Source organism: Mus caroli, unplaced genomic scaffold (assembly GCF_978045245.1).
Source record: "Mus caroli unplaced genomic scaffold, Mus_caroli_1 scaffold_1, whole genome shotgun sequence".
NCBI lineage: Eukaryota > Metazoa > Chordata > Mammalia > Rodentia > Muridae > Mus > Mus caroli.
In genome coordinates, this window is record NW_028227256.1 from 57,403,962 (window position 1) to 57,416,960 (window position 12,999).

At 37.9% G+C, this 12,999-nt stretch overlaps 1 protein-coding gene across 6 annotated transcripts in view; it reads right to left on the minus strand.

Annotated features, from left to right (window-relative positions):
* Raph1 (Ras association (RalGDS/AF-6) and pleckstrin homology domains 1) overlaps positions 1-12,999 on the minus strand; it is an 80,807-nt gene that overhangs the window by 13,513 nt on the left and 54,295 nt on the right. For all 6 annotated transcript variants that reach the window (XM_085837808.1, XM_085837805.1, XM_085837803.1 and 3 more), the window contains 6 exons: positions 6,913-6,990; positions 6,221-6,380; positions 5,151-5,272; positions 3,939-4,004; positions 2,845-2,988; positions 1,782-1,892 (listed from right to left, as the gene is read on the minus strand). In XM_085837808.1, the coding sequence (XP_085693934.1) occupies positions 1,782-1,892; positions 2,845-2,988; positions 3,939-4,004; positions 5,151-5,272; positions 6,221-6,380; positions 6,913-6,990 (681 nt within the window). The remainder of the gene's footprint in view (positions 1-1,781; positions 1,893-2,844; positions 2,989-3,938; positions 4,005-5,150; positions 5,273-6,220; positions 6,381-6,912; positions 6,991-12,999) is intronic.

Consider the following 12,999-nt stretch of genomic DNA (forward strand, 5'->3'; position numbering starts at 1 on the left):
CTCATGGTTTAGAGGCTCCAGAAGTTCCTTTCTTGTGGATAAACAACTCTACTAGGTATGCGTACATAGCACAGCGCCCAGGACAGAAGTCCGTAACCACACAGACAGTGGGACAGTATTCATAGGCTTCCTTCTCTACCAGACTACATCATGCACTCTTTGGTGGGACAAGAGGATAGTGTTGAAGTTTGCTCTGTTCTTGCAATATTTACTGTGTTAGAAATTAAAATGAGGTCTGGAGCGATAGCTCAGTGGTTTAGAGCACTGACTGCTGCTCTTCTAGAGGCCCTGAGTTCAGTTCCCAGCAACCACAATGTGGCTCACAACCATCTGTAATGGGTTCTGATGCCCTCTTCTGGTGTGTCTGAAGACAGCAACAATGAACTCATATAAATAAAATAATTAAACCTTTTAAAAAAAGAAATGAAAATAAGAGTAAATAATTAAGATACAAGAACACAACTCTCCGAAAATACTTCTCAGTAGTCAAGACAGCAGACACATTACGGCACCTGTGAGAAACCACACGGTACCATACTAAGAGAATGAGAATGAGAAAGGCATGTGATATCTCAGTATTACAAAACTAGTGTTGATAGCAGGGTCTTTGGGTTTCCCAAGGGCCCTTGGACTTTATTTTGCAAATCACAGGGTGAAGTTACCCCGTGTAAGTTTCCTAAGAATTATCTGCTACTGTAGGGCATGGTGACACACACTTGTAATCCCAGGTTGAGGTAGGAGGAGCCCAGGTTTGAAGCTAGATTGGGCTACACAGCAAGGCTGCCTAAAACAAAAACCAAAACCACCAAAACAACCAAACAAGCTGCTTCTGTCCCTAACCTTGAAGGTGCATTGGTGTTGTCTAAGAAAGTTTATTGAGTAAGGGATTGGTATTATAATATACCCATCTTACCAATGAGATAAAAAAAACCCCCACCAAATCCTAAGCAAATGCTACTCCCTACCTAACTAACATGCAGACCTAAATGGGGATGGGGCTGGAGCCAAAAAGTGTAGCAAGTGTCAGCAATTCTTCCTGAATCTTTGTAGGTAGGTTTTGTAGGCTGTCTTTATAAATGTTAATTTAGGGGCTGGAGAGATGGCTCATCGGTTAAGAGCACTGACTGTTCTTCAGAGGTCCTGAGTTCAATTCCCAGCAACCACATGGTGGCTCACAACCATCTGTAATGAGATCTGGTGTCCTCTTCTGGTGTGTCTGAAGACAGATACAGCGTACTCAAATAAATAAAAAATTTCAAAAAATGTTAATTTAGATCACTGAAAATAATAAAATATGCCCACTCTTCTGTATTGTATGGCCACAATTGGTGTGAGAAACTTAAACCTGGCTGAGAGAGAAGAAAACCCCCTAATAAAAGATTATTGTGGCTATGATTGTGGGGTGGGGGTGGGGTAGAGACATCATTATTTCTGGACCAGATGAAAGTGGGCAAATTTTGAACTTGGAACAGTGCCCTCTGATGGATCTACTAATAAAGTTGAGGACAACAACAAAAAATACATGTCTCACTGTAAAGTTTTTTTCAAGACAGGGAAGGTCTGGCTTCCCATTCCTGATCCTCTCTCCTTCCTGAGTGCTAGGATTTTTGGTGTAAACTATCAGATCAAACTTTACTCTTTCCCTTGTTCTCTCTGGTACTATGGACGAAGCTAAAATTCTAGGGTTACCCCTAATCATCCTATCCTTTTCCAAAGACGAAGAATTACCTGGTGAAGATCCAAACGTCAAGTAACCTCTATTAATATCAATTAGAATTTACCTTTAACGCCAGGCAGCAGTCTGTGGGTGCTTTGTATTTGTTCCGATAGTCCTGTCCATAGTATACATTTACATGATCCAGCTGGAGAAAGCACACTAGATCCCGAGATACCTAAGAAAAAACACCCCCAAGATTACCATAATAAGCATCTTACCAGCAAGTAAGGGTTTTTATTTCAGTTGAGAATCAAATCTTTATTAGGTACAAAGTAAGATTAGATTTTTCTACAGTCTACAATGTAACCAAAAGAGCAGTCCATTTTGCTTGTTATCTATTACTAATAAATACTGATTTGTTTAAAACTGTTGGTACTTTATAAAGATACTGTACATAGTATACATATCACGTATAATAAATAGGTAACAGGTAACAGGAGAATAGCAGCACTCTTAGGAAAGAACAAGTAGCTGATCGGGTATAAAGCAAACCTCAAGTACAGTGATTCTCCTCTGGGAGTTACCTCAGCAGTCAGAGGCAACAGTAGTTATAGGACTAGGATGATACTGTAAATTTTTAGAATAGCTCTGAACCCCAAACAAGCACAAATGACAGCTTGTTCTTCAGAAAAAGCACACTGCACACGATTGAAGTAGACATGATCCTAGAAAGCCATTCGCCCTAACTAAAATACAGACTCTGGCAAGACCTCTCCTTGCCCCAAATAACAAAACTATGTTTAGCTGGATGTGGTTGGTCATGCAGACCTGTAACCCCAGCACTTGGAAGTCGACTTGGAAGAGGGGGAGTCAAGAGGATCAAGAGTTCAAGGTCATCCCAAGATTGAGTGAGTTTGAGGCCTCACTACATAAACTACATGAATAAGATCCTCTTTTAACAACAACAACAACAACAACAATCTACATGGGGAAAATGGTAGAGAATTGAGATGAACCCAACTAATGATCAGAGAAATGAACAGTTTTTAGCTTCCTCTTCTTTGCAACAGACTAATAAATGAAACCATCTTCCGTGTGTCTTAACACAGGTAAAATAGTATTTCTGTTACAAAGTAAAAGCAGCTAGTACAATGTGGGAAGTGAGGAAGGACAGAGAGGGGACAAACCTTTGCTTTTCCTTTAGGGACATAGTAGATACCAGATGCTCGCAAGAGAAAATAACGCTTTTTCCAGGACTTCTTGCCATCATCTTTTAACCAGAGGACTCCTTCAATTTCTGGGACAGTTACAGAACTTCCACAAAAGCATTCCTTATTAAAAAAAATCATTTGGAAAGATTTATGATTCTTATATTTTCAGAAAATGAATTATCTATTCCTGTGAGATACCCAACACTAAGCAAAGCAAAATGGTTTTGTATTAAAACCACACTAGCTTTCTGAAAGAACTGTCTATTGTAAACACAGTGTAAGTTACTTTAGAATTACTGTGGCAATCCTGGAGTGATAATAATACAAGTGTGAGTCACGGGCTGGGGAAGAGTATCTGCTGTGCTAGCAGGAGGACCTCACAGGTTGAATCCCTCCACCTACATATGAAGCTGGTGTGGCTTGCTGCACACAGGGCATCAGGTAGATGAGAGAAGAGGACCCAGGCATTCTCCTCTAGCTGTGTCTGCAGATATGAATGTGCAATCCTGCATGCTCATATTTAAACACAACACACACTAGAACACACAAAATGTCATGACTATAATAGAAAGTATTTTCCAATGAATTCAGCTAAGCTGTATGTACTACTGCTGAATACATTTCTTCTTCTGTGTTTGTGGTATGTGTACTGTGCACATGCACATGTGTGAAAGCTAACGGCTGATGTCAAGTGTCTTCCTCAGTTGCCTTCCACCTTATTTTTGAGACATGATCTCTTACTGGAGCTCAGTGGCTAGGCTGGCTGGTTAGTGAGCTCCAGGGAAGTGACTGGCTTTTATGTAGGTGGCAGGGGTTATAAACTCAGGTCCTTATGCGTGCTCGGCACATACTACTGACAGACCTGTCTCCTGCCCACTATAAAAGCTGATATGACCAGAATAGTCACAATTCTCTTCCTCCTATCTTGCAATCCCTAAAAGGCATTGCTCTTTTAAATGCACTGGACTGACTATTGTTTGGCAAAAAGATTAGTTGGTAAGAGGTTTGTTAGGAGCTCAGTAGGTACACACAAAACATTGACAGCTGACTTCAGGAGTGGAGAGTCATACCTCTAACAGCACTTCTTTGTTTCTGTCTGCCATTTCAGCTGTTTCCTTTTTCCCTAGAAGATAATTCTAAAAAGACAATGAAATGAAAATTAAAGGATAAACTCATTGTGCTATTCCCTTAGAGTAAATGCACACATCATTTGCTGCAGACAAGTAACCATTATGAGTTTAGTTTTGCAGTCTGCAGTGAGGAGATTACTCCTCCAAAAAGCTCCCTCTGAAGAGCATCTTCGTTAAAATGTTTCGTATCCACTTCCATCTTGCCCAAAACACTTGCTATGAAATATTCCATAGAATGCCCTCCTTCACATCCTGAGGTGACAATATATGCAACAATAAGTATTTTGAAATATTTAACTAGTTACATAAAAGTACCTCAAAGCATTATAAATTACGTAGACGTAATAAGGAACAATTTCCTGAGATATGCTAAGCCAGCACAGTTCTATGCTGGACTGAGCAGGGTGTTCCAGGTGATGATATTCTGGCTTCGATAGAACAGTCTCATTTGCTTAGTTTAATTAAAATCTGAACAGTAATCATTAGTATAATTATTCTTTTAGTCTCCTAAGTATATGCTCTTCATTAAAGAATTGCCATTAAGTCTGAAGAATACAGACTGACTGTCCAACGCTACTGCAGTTTTTCTCATTGCTGCTTTTTGTTGCAGAGTTTTTACTGTTCCTGACCTAGTGGAGAGGACATGGACAAACAGGAGAGGGCAGGGGGATGGGAAAGGTGGAGGAGTAGACAACAAATAAGAATAAAGTATGTCTGGAAACACTATAATGAAACACATTACTTTATATGCCTGTTTTAAAAAGGCACAGGGATGGTGAAGTACTAACCCAAACATTATGTTGGCATAATAAAAGATGGCAAGTAAGCAAAGGTATTATGCAATTCAGCAAAGAAATTAAAATAAAGAATTAGCTATATAAAACCCCTGGGCTGCTTTGGTGAGATGAGAACCTCAGATGTTAATGAACTGCTGGGTTCAACAAGCTCTGGACTTACACAGAAGAAACCTAGCAACCCCCTGGAATTATTTTTATTTCTACTAAAGTTTACTCCCGTGTGGGGCTGGGAACCTTTCTAAGGCCCAACACCTGGTCCCCAAATACACAAGGGTTTGCAGCTACTATGGCCAATCACGTGGCTGTCAGACTTTTAACTCTACTGACTCAGCACTCATAAGTTACGCAATCTTACCTGGGGGTTTTTAAAAAGTGCATATTTTTCTATACGCTCCATAAATATAAGCTTATTTTGGCTGTCTCTTGTCCAATTAAGAAGATTTTCAACCAAGTTTTCATGGTCTTCAAAGATTCTTTCTGTCCCAAAATCAAATACCAGCCTTTTGTTAGTATTCATCCAAATTACATGAAAGGCAAGATAACACACATTAGAGTTACAGAATCTTTATGAGTGTAGAGATCGGAGGTTGATGACTGATACTGTCTTCATCTGCTTTCCACATTACATTTTAAAACAGCCTCTCACTGAACAGGAAGATCACCAGTTCAGTGCACTGACTGGCTAGCAATAGCAAGCTCCACCATCCTCTGTCTGTCTCCCTGGTGCTGGAATAATAGATGCATGTTTCTGTGACTGGGTTTTTTTTTCTTTAAACATGGGTTCATGGTGGTGGTGGTGGTGGTAGTTTGTGTTAGACTAAAATACACATAAACACACACACATGAATAATACGGAACATACGTTAAAAATGTTCTTTGAAATTTGTTAATTGTGCTTTGTTTTTCCTTAAAGACTTCTGTGCAAACACTAGGAAGTAACAGTACTGGGCCGGAGAGACAGCTTAGCACCAAGAACTCCTGCTGTTCTCATAGAGGACCCAGGTTCAGTTCTCAGCACTGTCATCTGGCGACTCAACTCCAGTGCCTGAGGATCTCACACTCTCTTCTGGTACATGACACATACACATACATGCAGATACATAAAACAAATGAAAATGTAAACATCTTTAATAACTTTTTTTAGTAAATTTATTTATGCAACTCTTATTCCAAAGAAAAAGCATCTGTTATTAAAAAAATTGCCTTAACCATTTAAAAAATATGAAGTGAATTGGAATTCATCTTCTATTCAAAGAACTCTCCAGATAGACTAGGAAAAACATCGAAAAGCCAGCTTTTAAGAAGATAAAGTGACTGATAATTTTATAGAACAAAAGCACAGATGTCTCAAAATGTTTTCTGTGATTATGAAGGTTCAGGGTTACACAGATGCTGATAAACAATTATGGAAGTGGCATTACTAACCCATTTGTAACTCGGAAATGGTTTCCACCAGCGACCAGTCTAAACTGTAGCCACAGTGAGATTTGTCCATCAGGTTATCCAGCACTTGTCTCACTGTCTGTCTCTCATCCACCATCATTGTCTTAGAACTGTCATCAGACATGTGGACCCTGATTACCAGCTGTAACAGGGAAAATGCAATTACATGGTAGCTTAAAAAATGGTATTCTAGAAAAGTATTTTTCAAATATTAAATAGCATTCTGATTCACATCTCTGAACATAAATTAAGAACTATTACGACTACTCTGACACTACTGCTACAGGTAAAATCTGAATATTCAGAAACCTACCTAATCAAGCTTTAAGCCCTTTAAAATATGATTATTATGCTAAGATGATTCAGTCTTGCTGATTTTTGTTTGTTTTGAAAGTAGCAAGAAATCTTTATAGTATCAGGTGGTAATACAGATCAGAAATGCTATAAGCAGTGGGCCGTGAGTTAAGCATTCCAGGACCTGCCTAGAAGCAAAGGCTTTCTTAAAGCATGTCACATACAAAACCCACACTGAAAAGACATTAGGAAGAATACAGTTTTACCTTTCTATAAATTAGGGAAACATTATATCTAAACAAGGAAATTCTTCATAAAGCAAAACAGGACAAAAAAAAAAAAGATAAATATTTCAAACCCAGCCAAGAGCCACAAGTCACCTTTTTCACTTGAGCCTCTTTAATTTTCTCCAGAGCAACTCGGATCTTCTCAGCTTTCAGTTTTGCTGCCTGTTCTTCCTGCAAATGCAAAGCACTTCAGATAAACTGCTGCTCAGAGGGTAAGGACAGCGAAGACTTCCTCCTCGGGGGCTCCTGAGCTGAATTTCATTAAGAACATAACGTTGCACACGTATATAAAGCACAATTTAAAATGGCCCCGTTCACAGAATGAAGTAGGCAGGCTATAGAAGAGAGCAGAGGTGCAGCAATAGGAGTACCTTCCATAGTCCAGAGAGAGAGAAAGAAACCTGCGATTTGGTAAATTAACTTTGATTCTGTCAACATCAAGCAACCAACTTCCAAGCTCTGGGCTTGGGAAAGGCTGCGGGTGAGCTTCTCCTGCTGCCTATTTGCTATGCTCACACAACGCTCAATGCAGACTCCCTCCAGAGTCTATGCAAGACTTCTATACAGTTTTGTTACATTGGAAATTTAAGATCTTTGGAAAAATATATACAGCAAAACCAATCTACTTAGTTGTAATAATATAAAGCCCTTAACAAAAGTATATGTACAAATATTAATTCTCACCAATATGCTAATACAAACAAGAGGCTGCCTTATATTTTAAGTTTTATTGATTTGGAAAATCATGCAACACAATCATGTCAAAAAATTCAAATTTATTAACCCAGCAGTAAGTTGTTTTTTTAAATGCTAAATATAACTTTGCAAACAACACAGTTGTAAGTAATTCTACTTCAGAAAACCTAAGATTATAAACTATAATAAAACTTATAAAGAACTAAAAGCATTGTTCATTTTCTAATAGTATACAGTATTCAACACTAGTACTTACTGGTACATTCCAGAAATAGGCCATAATAAACAGTGTAGCTGTAATTTCCAATTAAAAAAAAGCATGTAAATAAACTTCTGTTTATAAAGAATTATTTTCTGTTTCTGAGTACAAAACATTAAAATGTCTATATAATTGCCACCTTCTATAATCTTTTAATGCTGTTCCTTTAAAAAACAAAAGCAAAGGAAAACCTAATTATATCCGCCATATCTTATTCTCTCTGGATTGTGCTTGAAATGCCACAGTCCATGTGTTAGTCTTCATAAAAAGCTAACACTTCCAGGGTAGGGAAAAAGGATAAATTAAATTCATTTACTGATTTTTTTTTCCCCCCTACTCACCAAAATTCTGATAGCTTTCTTCTTTTTCCATTTCCTACTATGCTTTCTTTCCTTGCAAGCTTAAGTTACTGTCCCATGGACTAAAGAAACAGGGGCCAGGGGAGCTTATGTGCCAGAAATTGGATCCCTTTCAATGAATGGAGCCACTGAATTAACCAACTGACCAAGGCCTGGAAACACTATCTGTAAACCCAATAGTCAAAGAACAAAGAACTTTATTTTAATAATGAAGAGGATTAATACTTAGTTCTTGTGCTACTATAGATATATTCCTCTGACTAAAAGACCCAGTTCTTTCCTTTAAACAAATAAATAGCACCATAAAATATGTAGATTACACTTTACTGTAAGATTTATCTTTTGAAAAAAGGTTATAAGAAACTAGTATTATTAAAACTTTCTAGATTGGAGTCTTCTAGAACTGAGAAACAAGATCATTATTAAGTAAATCAAACATAATATATAATTTTGGTGAATATAGTAAAGCTCTATAGAGGAACTTGAAATACTTTAAATAATCTAGGAACTGACTTCATAAAAAATCATTAGACAGCATTCACCATTGCCACATACTTATATTGGAATGAATAACTGCTACAAAGAAAGAAAATTTACCAATCTATTCTCTTACACATTTTTTTTTTATATCTCTGAAAAGTAGATTTAAAGTCTATTGGGGAGAAAGCATTGGAATCAATGCTTTATATATTTGAAAAATAAACTTGAACTTCTAAAAGTAAAATATTTAGAAATACATTTGCCATTATTTTATCTTATGTGTACATATATTTGGCCTGCATATCTGTACATGCACCGCATGTGTGTGGTGCCTGCAGTGTTCAGAGGATACTGGGTTCCTTGGAACTGGAATTACAAATGATTGTAAGTCACTATGTGAGTACTGGGAATAGAACCTGGGTCGTCTGGAACTGCAGCAACTCTTAACCACTGAGCTATCTCTTCAGGAAAACATGAAAAGATGGTCAATAGTCCTTATCACCCAGAAAATGCAAGTTAAATGAACAAGATCCTATACATTTACGATGCCTCAAATCCAACACACCAGCAACAAATGCTGGTGCCAATGTAGAACTGTTGCTCACTGTTAGTGAAAAAAATGCAAAAAAAGTTCATCCACTTTGGAAGACAATTTGGCTGATTCTCACAGAATTCTATGTACCACTGCCACATGGTCTGGTAGTCATGCTTTTAGGAGCTCACTCAAATCAGCTGCTGCAATCTTCTGTCTACAAAAACCTGCACATGGATGCTTATAGATGATTTATTCAGAATCACCCAAACTTGGAAGCAACAAAGATTTCCTCTAGTAAGTGAATAGATAAATTACGGTGCATCCTGGCAATTAAATATTATTCAGCACTAAAAAGAAATGAGCTATTAAGCAACAAATGGGCACAGTGGGCCCATGTATTAATAAGTAAAAGAATTCAATCTATAAAAGTTTCATATTATATAATTAATTGCAACTATACTATGCTCTGGAAGGGCAGTAAAAAGGATCAGTGGTTGTCAGGGGTTAAGAAGGAAGTAAGGCATTGTTAGGCAGACTGCAGAGGCCTTTCAGGGCAGTGAAACTACTGCTTGTCATAGTACAGTGGATGATAAACAAAATTGCCCTAAGAATGAATATGTGTGTGTGTGTATGTATATATATGCAAACAACTGTACTTTGATTAGTTACAAATACAGTAATAGTGCTTTTACACTGCCAGTTTACTTTAGGATACTACTGTTTGTCAAATTCCATCACAGGGTTAGCTTAAGCTCATGATCAGCTTCTACTCCACATACAGAAATACTGAACAAGAAGCGAACTGGGTAACCAATTAGCATACATTTAATCAATTATACTACGTATACATCAAGAAGGAGTCATTTTAAAAATACAAAACAGGTAAAGCTCTCCTAATAAATTCAAGTTCAGCCTTTATTTTATCTATAAAAATTGGTCAATATAATTTCATTTTTAAAATTGTTTTCAGGACCTTGCATATAATAAGCAAGTAACTACTACTGGACTATCTCGGGCCCTATAAACTGGTATAAACTGGTCTAGGGAAGTTAGTGTCAAACTTCAGAACCAGCTGTTTCAATCTAAGATAGGTAAGTTTTAGTTTATTCTTCTCTAGTTTAATGCAAGATGATCTTTTTAGAAACCTTTTGAAGAAACAAATCTGGCTACAGTGAGATCTGAGTCTCACTACTGGAAACCAAACTGTAAATAAAAATAATCAGACTGCATGACCCATGGTTCCTGTGGTGCCATGCTCCTCTTCTGTGAGTTCTATTTGCATTTTCTAGTTAAGCCATACCTTACTTTCTTTTACATCTTACATTCTTTGTGTTGTGCAGTAAGGAGACAGATCACTAAATCTGTGTGGACGTATGTGGACGATATATGGAAGACTTCCAGTAGCTAATTCATCAAGGCAGTGCTAACATACACTCACTAATGCAAAGGACAAAGCTTCCTTCATCCTGTTTTCTGCTGACAGTTCAACCCTTTGGTCTTCTGCCTCTTCTGTTTGTACACTAGCCCTTTCTTCGTGTTGTCTCACAACTATCCCAAACATAGTAAGAGACACCTCACTTACATAAAAACAACTCTCTCTTCTTCCTTTTCTCTTAAAAGAGCAAAAGACAACCCATTTTCTACTGGAAAAACTCCTGTGTGGCTATCAATAACCATCAAATGCCAACCCTCCTCAAATTTGCACAAAGGACAAAAACTAGGTAAAGATCTTATGATTAAATGAAAACCAATGCTGGGTAACCACGTTCTCTGGTGTATAAACATCAGAATGTCAGCACTCACAGTTCCAGTGGCTGAGGGATGGGGAGAGAATGGCTGCAATTGAGAAATTCTCAGGACAAACAATGAAACAAAGGTGCTAAAGAGTGGTTTGCAGTTTCTCTGGAATCATTTCATAGACTACAAAAATTCAAAAGTAACAAATTAACTCAAAGAGAACTTGAAGTGATAATTTAATATTTATTGGAGGCTATACTGTATAATGCAGCCTAGAATCAGAAGAATTATAGCTAACTATGTCTCTTAAGAAATCATGAAATTATATTAAACTCTCATTAAGAGAACATTAAATATCTAAAGCTTGCTGAACCAGCTATATATGATAGCTAATTTCTACAAAAATAAAAGGCTTATATAATTAGATCCACTGTACCAACTAAAACTCACAAAAATTACTGTCTTCTTAAGATCATACACATATTTATTAAGTGCTTGACTATGCATTCATTCTACCATAACCTATTTCTATTGTCCTTAATAGTTTATAGTCTTAGCTTTTATGGTACCAATAATAAAACTGTTTGTTAAGGACATAATGTAGAAGCCTCTTTTCTGAAGCAAAGAAAGCGATGGTTACAACTAGCATGCTTTTGTTTTGTTTTGTTTTTTAATTTTATGTGCATTGGTGTTTTGCCTGCATGCATGTTGGAGTTAAGAGAGTTGTGAGCTCTCTTGTGGGTGCTGGGATTTGAACCTGAGTCCTCTGGAGAAGCAGTCAGTGCTCTTAACAGCTGAGGTATCTCTACAGACCCCTAGCATTGTTCTTAAACATTGGCAGACATCTGGAGGTTGGGAACTGGGATACCAAGCTTTAGAGTAGAAAGCCAGTCAGACTGACAGGTTGGTATGTCAGAGGTACACATACTTGGGACTAAAAGGTACAGCTCACTGACAGAGAATATGTTAGGTATATGAAATGTTCTGAGTTCAATACCCAGCACCAGAGAGTGAAAGGACACATAGTTCACAGAGCCAGATGCTTTGGTAGAGAGGGCTCTGACAACAGTCAACGTAAGGTTCATCTGAGGAGCTCTGGTCTGAGTTGCTTAGGAACATCTGCCACCTACCTCTTCCATGGTGCCGTTCCATCTACAGTATTCTCTACCGTTTCCTTCATAGCACTTAATATACCTTGGGTATTTTTACATGTTTGTATATACAGATACATCTCTGAGTGTGTGTGTGTGTATGTAATTTTTGAGGACAGGATCTCCTATAGTTCCAGGCTTCCCTCAATTTCATTGTATAGCTGAGATGAAATGATTCATTTGCCTTTTTCAAGATTACAGGTGTGTACCATAATGCCTGGCTATTTTATCAACATAAGAGACTGTGTGTTTCCTAAGAGTAAGGAATATGTCCAGTTTATAGCATTGTATACTAATTAGTTCAATTCACAGTACAAGGGTCAATAGAGATTATCAGACAAACAGGCAAGAGAAGTGGTAAAATGTAAATTCAATCTGGGAACAGTGTAGAAAACAGATGTGGGGCAAAGTCAGAGACAGCTGTAGTGGTGGGTTGGGTGAGCGCTGAAACTGTTCGATGATGAGGCAATGGGAATGGAACGGATGGATAAACCTAGTAAACTCTGAGGATCACAACAGGCTCATGACAGGTTTGAGACACTAAGTGACAAGTGATCAGAATGCTCAACCTGTCACTGGGAGAATGGCAGTACCCTAAGTAGAAAAAGAAAATGTGTCTACACTGTGGGGCCTCAGGGAGAAGATGGGTGAGGTATCTCTCAGGACTGAAGTGTTAGTAAGGAAGATGCTAATAATATTCAGGAAACCCTAGCAGCTACCAACTACCTGGAACTGAAGGGAGCAAGGATAGATGACAGTGGACATGACAAGAGCTTGCATTCTCTTCTAGAACAGTGCATAGTTAAGCTATGAGGTTGTCTCTCAGGCTAGAAAGTATTCGGCCAAAACCTGCATAGATTCCTTGCGATCCTGACCTAAGGCTTCTCTCTGACTCTGGAGCTGATCTAGAAAAGAGATTGGGGAAGAAGTGGTCTCACTGCTCACTGTCAAGGCATCTTTTTG